General features: G+C 47.7%; 1 protein-coding gene across 3 annotated transcripts in view; it reads right to left on the minus strand.

The window, feature by feature from the left end:
• Positions 1–941: 941 nt before the first annotated feature.
• LOC111152726 (chromodomain helicase DNA binding protein 2) overlaps positions 942–15,691 on the minus strand; it is a 116,751-nt gene continuing 102,001 nt past the window's right edge. For all 3 annotated transcript variants that reach the window (XM_022511310.1, XM_022511309.1, XM_022511311.1), the window contains 4 exons: positions 15,482–15,581; positions 14,242–14,455; positions 8,835–9,078; positions 942–4,498 (listed from right to left, as the gene is read on the minus strand). In XM_022511310.1, coding sequence (XP_022367018.1) covers positions 4,165–4,498; positions 8,835–9,078; positions 14,242–14,455; positions 15,482–15,581 — 892 coding nt within the window. In that variant the 3' untranslated portion in view covers positions 942–4,164. The remainder of the gene's footprint in view (positions 4,499–8,834; positions 9,079–14,241; positions 14,456–15,481; positions 15,582–15,691) is intronic.

Raw genomic sequence — 15,691 nt, forward strand, 5'->3', positions numbered from 1 at the left:
GGAGCCACCCAGGCGTCCCTAGGAACCCTCAATTCCTGAGTCTCTGCCTCAAGAACGTGAGGCACTAAAAATCCCAGCCTCTCCTCCCTGCCCAGGCCAGGATGAGCGAGGCCCCCACCGCCAAGCCTCCTGGGTTGACGGTCATGCGAGTTAACTGAACGTATGGGTTTATCGGGTATCAAGAATCGAGAGCTCCGTGAAGATCGGAGTTCGGTTTTGCAGTCTCTTAAGTATCGGCAAAACCCCCTGGGTCTGGCAAACCCCTCCAGCTCCCACTCAGACGGCATCTCCGCCCGCGGGCTGTGCCACGCTTCCTCCGTCTGGGCCTCGCAGGAGCTGGGCCTGCCCCTGTGCCAAATTGCGAGTTAACATTGTGTCAGTGTTTCCATTATAAAATGCCTCTTTCCCTCTTCATGAATATATAACCCAACTGTTAAATTGCCCTCAAGGCTGTGGGCTGGCAGACACGGCCCAGTCACTTCCTCTGGATGGAGGGGGCGGGACAGGACCCCTGTCTGGACAACTCAGGTCTTCACATGCACATTCCCGGGCTCCCGGGCTCCATGCCTGGCACCACCACCACCACCAGGGGATACTAAGGGAAGCTCTGCTCCACCAGGGGCTGCAGCTCCTCTGGCTCTCCCCGCCCCCACCGCCCTGCGCTGAGGACACTGAGGACAGGAGCTGCTCGGCCAGGGGCTGTTAGCCTCGGGGAAAATCTCAGAACCCTCCGACCCCAACCCCATGGTCAGGTCCCAGACCCAACACCACAACTGGCCCCAGAAGGAAAAACAACGAGACTTTAAAAGGCTCCATTTCACAAGCTGGCAAGCAGTCTGAACGACCTAGAGACCAAGGGAAGGGAGGGAGCCAGACGTGCGGCCAGTCAGAGCTCACGCCAACCCAACGCAACGTTAACAGTGTTCGCCCAATTCTAGAAATCCTTAGTAACACTTTTTAATATACAAGAATCAAAAGTATAGCAGTTTTACAATGTAGGAAAATTTAATACATACTATATAAACAACATTATTTACATCAGAAATCACTAGGACAGTGGCATTTTTCACAAATATAAATTAATTACTGTTTAGTCAACAGGTTTTAAAAGTCCACAATTTTACAATAAAGAAAAACCATCCGTCCCCAAACGCGTGGGGTCCGGACGGACTAAAGCAGCCTGGACCCTTGGCCTGGCTCTCCTCGCCCGACACGGCAGCCCTCAGACAAGCCGGAAGACCGCTGGCGCTGGGCCCTGGGCCCCCGCTCCTGCTGACGAGTGGATTTTGGTCTTTAGGATTCCAGTGTCCCTGTGTGAATTCGTCGCGGACTCGCGTGTGCACCACACGTCCTGATGCGGCTCTCGGGCATCAGGCGACAATGTCTGCAGCACGGTGGGAGCAGTGTTCTGGTTTCCCGTGGAAGGGCTAAAGGAATGACTAGAAGGGGCGGGGGGCCGCCCTGGGGCCATCAGATCGGGCTCTGCAGAGGATCTGTCTGTTTCTCTGCAGCTGTCTCTGAGAAGACCACAGTGATGTACCTGGGCTTTCACGGCACCCTTTCCCAGGGCTGCGGTACACCGCGTTAATCCTCGTTCATATTCAGATCTCACATGATGCGAACGTCCCTCTTCCTCGACCCCCGCTGTTTCTACCCGACTATGAAATCCTTCAAAGCCAGGCTCCATGGACCGCCGCCCTTACGGGTTCCTGGGGCAGTTTATCCCACCCGCAAGGGAGAGAATTCCTACCTGTGCAAATCTGTTTCTGATAAGAGCATACAGTATTCATACTGATTTCGGTCAATGAGGAAATGCCTCCTTTTTCCCAACCCAGTCTTCAAACATACTTCAACACCTAAAATAGATGCTTTTATGGGGATACTGTAATTTTATAATCAATTTAACACTGATCTGGCGAATATTGCCTTTTGCTACATCATATGGCACTACAAGTCCTGAATGTAAACAAAAGGAAGTTCCTTTTTCTTCATGATGAGACATCTTTGGGAATAACTCACATCTCCTATCAACCTCAGAGATAATCACCCTCGCTGAGCCCTGAAATTCAGGGCCTCTGGTAATTCCTCCCAGCTTCCCGTAAGGGAAGGGGGATGCCGCGCCTCCCAGAGGACACAGCCTGACCTCCCGCGGGGAGACACGTGCTGGTGCTCATGCCTCCCCACCACCCCAAAGGACCCGCCAAGCCAACCTAGCCTTCCACTTCGGCCTGGGCAAGAGAAACACAGGGTAGTGTCAGTACTGTAGCAGGAACCTGAGGTGGTGGTGGCCACAGCAGACACAATCTTCTCTCACCGAGCAGTGGCCGTGGGACGACCATGGCCAGGGGCTCCTACGCGTTCCTTTGCGCTGTGCTCCGGGCATGCTGACCCCCTTTGAGCCCACGCTGAACATCCCTAGTACCATGAGGAGATAAATAAGGACGGGGCAGGCCCACTACTCCCAGCACAAGCTGTGAGGACCCAGATGCTGGCCTGCCCCAGGGCGCCGCGCACAGTGAGCGGCGATGACCCTGCAGAGCCGTGTCGGCTCCACTAAGGCGCTGGGACTGGGGGCTTTGCTAGTGAAGGCATTAATGGTGCTGCCCAGGGTACCGGCGGGTAAGTGATGATCATTTCGTGACGTCCTCACAGGTTAGTTCAGGGAGTTGAACCCTGTGCGTGCCCAACAGGAAGCTTCTCACCAGCTCTGAGCCTGGACACGTTTAGGCACGGTGTAGGTTCAAGTCAGCGCGTCCACCTAGAAAGGCCTTTGGATATTCACACAATACTGGCGAGCGGTATTTTGAAAGAGGAGAACGGAAGGCCCAGCATCAGGAGAACCAAAGCAGCCTAAATGAACTGGTGCGACCAGCCCGCCCCTGATTCCGTCCGGCCCTGCACCACTCTGACCGCCACGCAGTCCCCTGGCCTTGGAGGCTTCCTAGTTTGCAAAATCTCTTAAGTTAGGTTTGTACTTTATTTGATCTCATTCTAAACAACACTGGAGTTCAAGTCTACTGCTGCCTGCCTAGCTGTGGGAGCCTGTTCCCCGCAGGTTGCTGAGCCTCACCGGTCCACCTGCCACACAGGGTCAGCAGACGTGTATTCCGCGTCACGCTGGGCAGAGGAAACTAAAGTGCCTCCAAGGCGACTACAGAGGCTGACCTGGCACAACACCCCAAGCCCCCTCTCCCCACGAGACCCACTCACCACCTGCACCCGTACCCGCCCCCCCCCCTTGGCACCTGCCAGCACCAAGCTTCCCCAGCCGCCCCCCGGCCCTCGACGGACACGTCTCGTCCCAGAATCAGAAATCCACCAGGGATTCCGGGTGCCTGGCCACCCCACCCCCACCCCAGCCCCACTTTCAGCCCACTCCCAACCAAGCAAGACCCACGCCAACGCCGGTGCCAGCTGCTCACAGTACTCAGAAGTCCGCAGACGGGCCCTCGCCTCCCTGGCACCAGGAAGGAGGAGGCCCACGGCGGTGACCAAGCCTTTGAAATGTATAGATAGTGTGGGAAAAATTAGTGTCGGTCAGGAAGGGGCCGCCGTGGAAGCTGTTCCCCTCTGTCCTCCTGTGCCACATATGTCATGCTGAGGCCCAAGTGTATGGTTTCTCCCAAGAACATGTCTGAGGAGTGTGCCCACTCCCCTTTAAGTCCCATGAGGCGAGACCCAAGCCCCGCTCCCTGTCAGCAGCATGTCACGTCACAGTGAAGCAATCGTGTGCCGTCCGGCAGGTCCCGGCAGCCTGCACACACACGCTCCTACCCAGCCCCCCACACCCAGGCTCAGGGCGCGCGGACCCCGGCAACAAAATATCACGACTCTAAGATCCCGTCTTCCTTCACTGGGGAAACACAGCCCGCGAAGCTGGTACACACAAGTCACCTCTTCCTCCTAGCACCCATCGCAGTGACAGGCTAGAACCAGGCTAGAATGGGATGGGGTGTCAAAGTGCAGGAGTGGCGGCCCAAACCCAAGCTGGACCGAGTGAAAGGCCCCCCACTCCTCGAGGCGCTCCTTCGGCCGGCAAGCTGACAGCAGCAGCATGTCCAGAAACTCCACTCACTGGTCTAGATAACTGGCTCCCGTTGGATCAGACCAAAAATATCCAGGTGCTTAATGACTCTTGCTCTCCCCTTTTTCCCCAGCTGTCCTTTATGTTTTCCGAACATTCCAGTTATAATCTGGGTTGTTTTTCTGTTCTAGTGATCTCTCCAACGGAGACCTGTGATCCAGGGGTGACTTGGAATCATGGGGAGATTTCTGAGAAGGGGGCGAGCGAGGGTCTGAGACTGCGGGGTGCAGGGGGGGCAGGGGCTGTTTATATTCCCCCAATTTGTCTGTGTGGAAAGAGCGGTAATGGTCCGAGGGTCCTTGGCCGTGGTAGCCCATAGGGGGGCGGTGGTCAGACATTCGTCGGAAATCCTGCTGGTGATAATTTTGAGGCCGAAATTCATCGGATCTCCTCCGCTTGGAGTCATGATGGTGCCTGAAATGGAGACGCAAAGATCAGCCGAAAGACGGAGCCCGTTCCCTTCTCCTCCTCCACTGGCTCTTCCCTGTGCGTTCATAGTCAAGGACACTTCCAAAGGACTCAGTCTGTAAATGCTTACTTTACGAGGAGTCAAAAAAAAAAAAAAAAAAAAAAAAAACCACAAAAGCAATAACAAAGGGCTATTTTACACTTATTGGCAAAACATATCCTATGAAATGACATAAGCCTCAAGTCTGCAATGAAACGAGTACACACTTGAATCACACTGGTGGCTTTGTAAAGCTGTATTCCCTTCGGGAAAACTGGCAACATCTACAAACATTTTCATATTCTTTGACCTGGCCCAGGAGAAAAAGAGCCACGGAAATTACTTGAGAAGTTATTAGTAACAGAAAAAGCTACAATCAAACCCAACGGTCAACAATAACTGACAGGTTAATTAAATTATTTTAAAAATTGATTCAATGTGAGGAATATTAAAATTTTTAATTAGCACCACAGTAAACTACTTGTTATCCCATTAGGAGAAAATTGGTACAAGTCAACAACGAAAAGACAAACAACCCAATTCGAAAATGGGCGAAGCACACAAACATTTCTCCAAAGATCTACAAATGGCCACTAACTAAGCACATGAAAAGATGATCCACATCTTTAATGAACATTAATCATCAGGGAAATGCAGATCAAAATCACAATGAACTAGCCCTGATTCGCATCCACGAGGATGGCCATGTTTAAACACACGCACACACACGCGCCCACAGAAGGTAAGTGTTGGCAAAGATGTGAGAAAATGGCCACTCTTGTACATTGCTAGTAGGAGGGTAAAATGTTTCAGCCACTGTGGAAAACCAGTGGTTTCTAGGAAGTCAGTAACAGAACTACCATGTGAGTAACAATTCCCTCCTAGGTATACGCCCAAAATAACTGAAAATGGATATTCGAACAAATACTTTTACGCCTGTGTTCACAGAGCACTATTTATAAGCACCAAAGGTGGAAACGACTAACCGTCTGCCAACAAATGAATGGATCAACAGTACACCGCAATGAACTATTATTCAGCCATGGAAAGAAACAAAGTACAGGCACGTTCTCCAATGCGGGTGAGACTCACACATGACGCTACATGTTCAAAGAAGCCAGTCACAAAAGAGCACATCTTGTAGCATTCCATGTATACAAGATATCCAAGGGAAGTAAATCCATGAAAACAAAATACAGACTGGTGATCAGGCGCTGGGGAAACAGCAGAATGGGGTGACTGCATAATGGTCCTGGGGTGATCGGTGTTTGGAACTTGAGGTAGTGATAACAGCACAACACTGTGAATGTATTAAATGTCACTGAATTGTTCACCTTGAAACAGTTAACTCATACTATGTGACTTTCCCCTCATTAAACGAGAGAGAGGGAGAGAGAGGGGACAGAATGTACAGAACAATGGTTCTCAAGACACCAGATGTCAGGTAACAAAGAACAGTGATTCCTTGAGGGATGGAAATCGAAGGAGATGAAGCTTGTTAACAAACCCCTCACTGCCCTGAGACAGTGTCCAGGCCTCAGCGCAGGGAAGGGGAGACTCCCAGAGTTGAGAGGTGGGGACAGAAGCAAGGCAGCTGGAGTTCAGCGGATGGAACACAGAAGAGAATTCAGGAGACAGAAAGAAGTTCAAAGACATGCAAAGGGTTCCCCTTGGGATTCAGTGAACAACTGTTCAGGGTGTGCACGTAAAGAAACTACCAAAGGCCAGGAAATAGCCTCTGGAAGGTCAGAGGTGCCAGTGCCGTTCTCACCAGCTATACCAAAACACAAGCTTCAAGGGACATCAGCAGAGTACAACGAAGCCTTCTTGCCTGGGTGGTGGGAACAATTATTAACCCCTGCCAGACCACTGCTCCCATCCTGCCCAAAGAATCTTAGCAAGACCGGAAACCATCAAATGTTGGCAAGTAATCTGTGTCTCACGACAAAGCTCCAGAACGTTTATAGGAATAGAACATATCCGGCACTCGGTGATGCATCTGACCAAAAATTACTCGGCATGGGGGCGCCTGGGTGGCTCAGTGGGTAAAACCTCTGCCTTCGGCTGAGGTCATGGTCTCAGGGTCCTAGGATCGAGTCCCGCATCGGGCTCTCTGCTTCCCAGGGAGCCTGCTTCCTCCTCTCTCTATGCCTGCCTCTCTGTCTACTTGTGATCTCTGTCTGTCAAATAAATAAATAAAATCTTAAAAAAAAAAATTACTCGGCGTGGAGAAAACCAGGAAACTAGGACCATAATGAGGAAATAAGTTAACCAATTCAAACTAATCCAAACGGTAAATTAGCCAACAAGGATATAAAACTATTTATAAGCTGTATTCCAGATTTCAAAAGGTTAGAGGAAGATTTAAACTGGGGGGGGAAAGGCCCAAATACAACTTCTAGAAATAAAACTCCAATGTGTGACATGCAAAATATACTGGATGGGCCTCAAGGCAGGTTAGACATTGAAAAACAAACCTCAGTGAACTTGTAGACATAACAACAGAAACTATCCAACAGAGACAGAGAGAAAACAAAATTAAAAAAAAAAAATAAATAAACACCATCAGTGAGCTGGGAGACCAACACAAACAGCCTAATTACAGGTATAAGTGGAATCTCCAAAGGAGGTGAGAGAGAGGGAGGACAGAATAAAGGTAAAAAAATATTCCTAATTTGGTAAGAAAGATAAACCCACAGATTCAAGAAGCTCTACACTTCCCAAGCAAAACAAACACGAGGCAAAATACAGCAAGATGCACTATAATCAAATCGTTAAAAACTAGAACAAAGGAAAAAACACGTTACGTAAAGAGAAACAAAGATAAAGATGACAGATCTTTTTCCTCCGAAACAGTTCAAGCTGAGAGAAGAGGAACGTCTTTAAAGTACTGAAAGTGCTGATCCAGAATTTATACCCAGCAAAGGTATCTTTCATACGTGAAGGCCAACCAAAGGCTTTCTCAGACACAGAGATGCGGAAAGAACCAGCAGACCGCTACCAAACGAAAAGGTCTTCAGGCAGGAAAAAAAAAACAAGTGACACTGAATGGAAATACAGATCTAGACCAAGAATTACAGGGCAAATGCCCATTGGAAGCTGACAAGAGACACAGGAGGGAGGGGTCTGAGGGGACATGGAGCCTCTAGAGGAGACAGCTGCTACATGACCAGAGCCACTGTGCTAATGTGTTACCAGATCCTCCAGAAATGAGTAGATATTTATATAAAACTTCCCAAATTTAAATTCAAGTCCAAACAAAGCATGTCATTAGCCTAAGGAAAACCAAAGCTGCCGGGAGGTTAAAATACAGTCAAGTCCTAAAACTAGAAAGAACAAACAAAACCACTTCACACTTCCTGTAGTTAACTAACTCACAGGTTACGAGAGTAACTGGCTCATATGGTCCTGAATAGCTGTAGACATGGTACGACTTCAAAAGCTCTTCACCCCTTAACTGTGGGCTTGGGGCAGACAAGGACCATGGGCTGGGACCCATCCAGTATCCTGCCTCCTGAGAACCATGCACTGAGCTTAATAATTGGGCTGCAGACTCTAGTTTAATTTTAAGGCTACCATTTCTCTACATTTCCTCAGAGGAAGGCAGAGAACGTTTCCTGTACATGCGGAATGATGACCCTGCAGATGGCTCCCTGTGACCCAAAGAATACAACTCAAGACCTCTAACCTGGCACTGAACCCCTTACTAGCCAAAGTGTTCATCTTCTGGGCTTCCCTCTCTGGGTGCCAACCCTTGGCCTGGACCGGTAATAACCAATTCCATTTCTCTTTGCTTAGCAGACTCTTCAGGGCCCAAGGCAAGAATTAGCAACCTCTTCTCTTCCTCAGCCCCCAGGAGAAAAAACTCAAAAACTTCTACTTTTTTTTTCTTTTAATTTTTTTAAATTTAATTTTTAAAAAGCTAAAAATTTTATTTTTTAATTTAATGAATTTTAAATTCATTATGCACCACACCCAGTGCTCCATGCAGTACGTGCCCTCCTTAATACCCACCACCAGGCTCATCCAGCCCCCCACCCCCCTCCACTCCAAAACCCCTACTTTCAACCCTCCACTCAGCACATGGTGTCAGCTGCCTACACCAGGATTCCTCCCCAACACCCTAAGGATGCTCTGACAGCAAAAACATCAGCTCAGACTAGGGACCATGCCTGGCACATGATGAGATGTTCAATGAACATTTAATAAGTACATGAATGTGTATGTCACTTGTCTCTCCCCCTCAAAGAGTAAAACTCCCAGCAGAGGTCAGCACCGTGTGTCTCGGGACCTTCAGCTTACCTGTCGTAGTAATCTCTGTGTCCCCTGTGGTCTCGGTCACTGCTGTACTGGTCATAAGGTCTCTTTCTGGACAAGCTGTTGGGTCTATAGCTCCCAGAGCGGTGGGCATCCATGTGTCGCCGGTCCCCATAATGGTGGTCCTTGTACCAGTGCTGCTCGTACTGATGGTGCCTGTCGCTACCCCACGGAGGATTGTTGCCCCCACCATAGTTGAACTTTCTTTCCCTCTGCCAGTCTCCTCGATCTGCAGGAAAACAAACAACAGTTTCACGACTGCAATAATGGCTGAATTTCACACCCACTGAGGTTTAAACTCAAAGGCGGACACGTATGATAGAAACACATTAAATTTCCTCCTGCGTCACCTTTTGCTGCTGGTAAACATACCAGCACTGAGTCCCAACATTCTCTCCCTCAAATTTTAAGGCAAAAGAAAATTCACGGCCTTTCTCTTAGGAAATCCTAAGATTTTACTTTTTATTTTCCAAGCCTCTTTACCTTCCAATCTGGGGCCGACCCTTAAAACGAAGATTTCACTCAAAAAAAGAAAACCAAACATTAACCGAGAAAACAGAACCTGCTGAGTTTCACAGCTGCAAGGTAGTACCTTCTGTTTACATGTCGAAAGTCTGTTTACCTGCTAGTACCATACGCCATGCCTGGTCTCTGAAAGTATTTCCAGACTATTCATACTGATTTACTACTCTTTCCCAGCCCACACCAACGAGATGAACCTCCTCCTGTAAAAAGTAACACCTTTAACTGCGGATGTGGATCAGTACGCTACCTCTCAAGGACAGGGCCAAAGTAAAATGATTTTGCTTCTGCAGCCTCCCTTTTCCCCTGAGAAGAATTACACTGATGTGAATCAAAAAAGGTAGTGAATACACAAAAGTCCAGGAATGGAGGCTACAGTGGTTCAAGTGTGACCCAAAATATATGTCCACTCAGAACCTACAGTGTGACTTTACTTGGAAATAGGGTCTTTGTGGATGTAAATTAAGGATTTCAAGATGAGATCATCTTGGATTTAGACTGGACCCTAGATCCAAGATATTCTTCTAAGAGAAAGGGAGAGGGCGGTCTGAGACAGACATCGGGAGGAAGGCCATGCAGCGAGGGTGGCAGCAACAGGGACCATGGAGCCACCAAAGAGCACAGAGGACTGACTGCTGGCAGGCACTACACAGCAGGAGAATGGCTGGGAACAGGTTTTCCTTTATGTCTCCCAGCTGACACCGACTTTAGACTTCTGGCCTCCAGAAGTGTGAAAGAATACATTTCCATTGTTCTAAAACCACCCAGTTTGTGGTCCTTTGTTATGGGCAACCTTAGGCTTAACCAGAAAGAATACATATATATATATGCCCATACCCACGGCCTCCCAGGAAATCCATCTTCTATCTATAACTATGCTAACACCAAGAATATGCCACCAGACAGATGTCTCTACTCATTTTGCTGGTCTTCTAAGCACTTTTGTATAGAGCCAAAGAGTAACACCATGAAGGAACCTGTGCAGCTTAGACTCTGACATCATTCAAGTAACATACAGTCAACCAGTGGCTTCACGTCACTGCTGATCCAAGGTGGGTTGGGCCAGACCACCAACAAATAAAAAACGATGACTATTCCGGTGAATTAACTTAATGGACAATGACAAAAATGCGACACCTTCACAACATGAAAACAAATCACTTGAAGACGGCTTCACACCAAATGGAAAGCAGTGTTTCCAACAGGGTGTCGGTGTCTGTAGTATGGTGGAGATGCTTACAACTCAAGCCAAGCCCTTTATTTCCAGAGAAACCAAATAGTGCTTTTCTTTCTTCTTGAATCTGCCATGAGGTAGGTCGCTGGTTAGAAGTACTGAGCTCTTAAGGACACGGGTGAAGAATCCAAGACTTAAATAAAAGACTACAGTGAGCAGACTAAGAGGAATGCTTTCAAAGCATCAGAATATAAAATCAGTGACGTCACGCGAATAGCAAAAAACTGATCTGATCCCAGGAAAAAGTCAGGCCCAATAACACAATCAGATATATGAACGTGGAAACACTGCCCAGTCACCTTGTACAGTTAATTACCTTTCTTCCCCCTCAATCAAATGGCGATCAATTGATTCTGAACTACTTGGATTTTTAAGATCAGAAGACATGGAACTTCTGTTCCAGGTAGTTTAGAGCAGCTTGAAGCGGAATCACACTCCGCCAAGAACAGTAAGAAACGCCACGTAAACGAAACTACCTGTTTGGAGACATCAAAGAACAGCCAGAGCCATCACAACTAGCAGGAGTAAGACTCCAAGGAGCAGAAAAGCTCAGAGAGGTAAGAGGTCAAGTGACCGCCAAAGCCACTGCAGGCGGGGGTGGGGGGGTAGGGGGGTGGGGGGAGGGGGCGGCCTGTGATTCTGAGCACAGGTGAGAGGCTGAACATCTGAGCTGTTCCCAGCACAGGACCAGAGACCCCAGCAGAGCCTTCCAGGTCCTTCTAGGCTGGAGAGGCATGGCAGAGCTGAGGGGCTCAAACACACAACTGGTCTTCCCTTAGGACACGTGCTGAGTCTGCAGGGAGCAGAAGGCTAAAAACCCTAAACCAGAAGCCTCAGAACAGCAGAGAAGTCAGGGGCAGTCTCACGGTGCTGAGAAAACCAAGCCTGGAGGTCAAGGCCTGCAGGAGGGGAGAGGGCAGAGAATGCTACTACAGGCTCTCCGCTGAGCACCCTTAAGAGCTAAGCCCCAGGATGAGGGACCAGAGACAGACTAGATTAGAAGGATCGCCTCCCATTCCATGTGCCCAGGGGAGGGAAGAATGAACCCTCTCCCGGGAAAGGAACACCATATGGAGCTTACACAATTTCTACAACATAGGTCCCCCCCACCCCAATGTATGTATATATATTTAAAGATTTATTTGGGAGAGCAAGAAAGAGCGAACGAGAGAGAGAGCACAAACAGTAAGGTGGGGTAGAGGGAGAGGGGCTCGATTCCAGGACCCCGAGATCATGACTGAGCCGAAGGTAGATGCTTGAATGACTGAGCCCCCCAGGTGCCCCACAGGTTCCCCCATTTAATCAAAACTAAGAAGGCATGCCTAAAGACAGGACTGTAGGACTGAAAACCAAGAGAAATAAAACCTATTACAGAAAATGACGCACAATAACCTACACCCTAGAGTTAGCAGGTTAAGATTTTTAAATAACTGTAATTCTTATGTTCAAAAAAAGAGGAAAAGATGGAGAAAATCAAGTTTTCTTAAAAACTTGAGAATTTTACTGAAAGACTGAAATGTATTTTTCAAAAGAATCAAATGGAAATCCTAAAACCAAAGTTTAGAAAGAAATACACACTTCTTCTGATTATTACAGAATACCTGACCTTCCATAAAATCCCGTACTATGACTTCTGTATGTTCTAGATACTTCTGGCTTTGATTCTATATGCTTTTTTCCCTTTCTTCTTACTTTTATCTTTAAAATCCATGCTCAGTATTAACCAGTGAAGCAACAGATGGAGAAATTATTAACTTCCTGCAATGCCCCCTCTATTCCCCGCATCGTAAGGTCACTGGTACTGGGTGTGTTCTCACGTGTTTCTCTGTGCTTATTCAAACATTCACTATGGAGAACAGCTTGGTGGCTCTTCAAGAAAGTGAATTAGAATTACCATATAACCCAGCAATTTCACTACCAGGCATATACCCACAAGACTCGAAAACAGGTCCTCAAATACTTACACACAAGATATTTCACAGCAGTACTATTCACGATAACCAAAAAAAAGGAAGCAACCCAAAAGTCCATCATCCACCGATGAACGGATACACAGACTGTGGCCTGTGTCCATACAGTTCACCCACAAAAAGGAATGAAGTACTAACAAACGTTACAATGTGGATAAACCTTCAAATACTATGCAAAGTGAATGAATCAGACACATTTATATAGAGACTGAGTCCATTAACAGGCAGTGTCCCAAACACAGAAATCCACACAGACAGAATACACACCGGGGGCTGCAGGCAGGGGATGGGGAGAAACTGCCTCATAGACGTGGGATTTCCGTTTGAGCCGATGGAAATATTTAGTGACTAAGAGAAAAGTGGTGGTTACACACAACACTGTGAATGTAGCAAATGCCACTAAACCGGATAAATAAAATGGTGAACGATGGGGCGCCTGGGCGGCTCAGTCAGTTAAGCCTTTGCTGTCCACCCGGGTCATGATCCCAGGCTCCTGGGATGGAGCCCCCCGCCGGCTCCCTGCTCAGTGGGATGTCCGCTGCCCTCCTTCCAACCACCCCGCCCCTGCTCCTGCCTGCTCTCTCCCTCGTGCTCTCTCATACTTTCTCTCTCAAATAAATAAATCTTTTTTAAAAACCACAATATCTATAAAAAAAGTAAAGTTGGTATTATATAAATGTCACCTTAAAAAAGCTAAACAGACACATACAGATTTTGTTGTTGCATTCTCTCCCATTTTTGTATTTCTAAAACCAAGTCGTTCTTTTTAATAACTGGTAATAATATATAAAGCACCAACGTCCTACCATTTATCTCATGATACTCCTGTTAATGGATATCCAAAGTTATTTCCAGCTTTTTGCCATTCTAAGACCAGAATGGCATCCTCCTACATCCTGGTAGATACCAAAAAATAAAAAGCTTATGTATTTAGATATTTCAGATTAATTTCTGTAAACACTGCAGCAATTCACACTCTTAGCAATTTCCATGTATTCCACCCTTTTAATTTTTATTGATCTGAATGGGCAAAAAAATTAGTTAGCTTGCTATTGCCTGAATTTACATTTCCCTACGAGCAGTGCTGGCCACCTATCATACTGGCCCCCTGAATTTCCTCCGGTATGAATTCTCTATTCCTAACCTCTGCCCATTCTTCTATTTGGTTATTCTTTTGTTGTCAATTTACAAGGGCTCTTTCAGTATTAGCAGTTTTGACCATTTGACTGTCCCGTATAATGTAAACTGCTCCTCTCGTCCTATTACTTGTTTGTTTGGCCATGTTCTTCTTCACGCCGGAGTAACGACCAGCCTTCTGGACCTTTACTTCACCCTCCGTCTCACTGAGACGGAAGACCACAAAGTTCTGAAGGAGAACGGAGCACAGGTCTACCTGCTGTCTTCAGAAAAGAAAAGGATTCTTTTGGCATCTCTTCTTAAAATTCCACTTCATGGGGGCGCCTGGGTGGCTCAGTGGGTTAAAGCCTCTGCTTTCAGCTCAGGTCATGATCCCAAGGTCCTGGGATCAAGCCCCGCATCGGGCTCTCTGCTTGGCAGGGAGCCTGCTTCCTCTCTCTCTGCCTGCCTCTCTGCCTACTTGTGATCTCTGTCAAATGAATAAATAAAATCTTAAAAAAAAAAAAAAAAACTCTACTTCATGACCTACCTGCGTTACTGAAGTGTCTCTTGTTGGGGTGATTGTAGTTATCTCGTGGGTGTCCGTGCATCTGTGGGCCATGGGAGGCGGGCAAGTGAGGCTTCTGAGGGTGAAGGTTGTGCGGGGTGTGGGACTGAGATATTAGGGAGTCCCGGCTGGAGCCTGAGGCCTCTGGCCGAAACGGCTTCTTTCCACCAATCACATCATCTTTCTTCTTTTGCTCCTGAGAATAAAAAAGAAACCAAAGCTTCTTAATCCCCTGGCTGGCAGAATTCCCAAGAACAGTACAGGAAAAAAAAAAAAAGAACAGTACAGAAAGCACCACCTCCAAGTATTCCTCTCTTGCCCCTCGTGGTTTCGGACCTGCCGTCTACGACACGCTTATAAACCCTGTTCAGGAACTGCCCTGAGCTCCTGCAGCAAGTCAGCCTCTCAGAGCAGCACCTGCTGCCCCAACAAGGAAGTCGCCCTTTGCCGGCAAGTCCCGTGAGCAGGTGTCACAGACTAACATGTCACCGACATGCTAGTGGCGGAGGTGTTCTATGTTCACAGATGGGCCCTGAGTGGCTGATTTGGGGAGGGCCCACACGTCCAGTCAGTAGATCTGGAAAGAGGCATGCTGGCCTCAGGAACATGGCACCTACAGAATCAGGAAGCCACTTATGTGCCCATTGCCCCCCTCCATGACAGAGAAGGGAAGGAACTTCTGGGAACCTTCTCGTGTTTGCTCCCTTATGCGAGCAGCTGGGACGCTACGTACGAAAGCTGGAAGGACACCAATACACATGGCCCAGAAAAGAACAGAAAAAGTACTTTCTGCCTACAACCCTGTTACTTATCAGGAGCCAGGTTTGTAAGCCGCCACAAGATTGGTGAATAAATGACTCCAGGACAGAGAAACACACGGTAACGACTCCCTGTCAGAGTTTTAATTCACTTTGGCTCTAACCTGTTGGCGATTTCACCCATCAAGAGTCACTGTTACTTTTCCCAGTAGGGAAGCATGCTGAGACGCTGCACAAGTAACATGGCGTTAGGGCGCACTGTGGGGGACAGGCAGGGCTGTGCTGGGCACCTCCACCCTCCAGCACTTCCCCCTCCATCTGTACTGAGGGCAGAGAACCAAGGACCCTTCTGGCACCAACAGTATCCTCCCCTGACCATCTTCCTGGGAAAAAGAGTAATGAAGGAATTCTGTGGAACTGGTTTTTATCTGATTGTATAAATTAGGATTAAATGTGTATTGTACCTCCTCTTCTTGAGATCTTTTCTTATGAGCCATCTTGTATAACTTATGCAATTTTCGAGCATCAAATTCTGTAAACTTGGAAACAAAAATCCATAGGTTCCTAAAGAAAAGTAAAAAATAAAAAATAGCTTTAAGAAAATCATAGAATGCATTAAATGACTTTCCGTTCTCTTTACTGATGACAAGCTACTGAATTCTGCCACAGAGCCT

The sequence above is a fragment of the Enhydra lutris genome, unplaced genomic scaffold, assembly GCF_002288905.1.
Source record: "Enhydra lutris kenyoni isolate GAN:26980312 unplaced genomic scaffold, ASM228890v2 scaffoldscaffold29, whole genome shotgun sequence".
In the NCBI taxonomy this organism is placed as follows: Eukaryota; Metazoa; Chordata; class Mammalia; order Carnivora; family Mustelidae; genus Enhydra; species Enhydra lutris.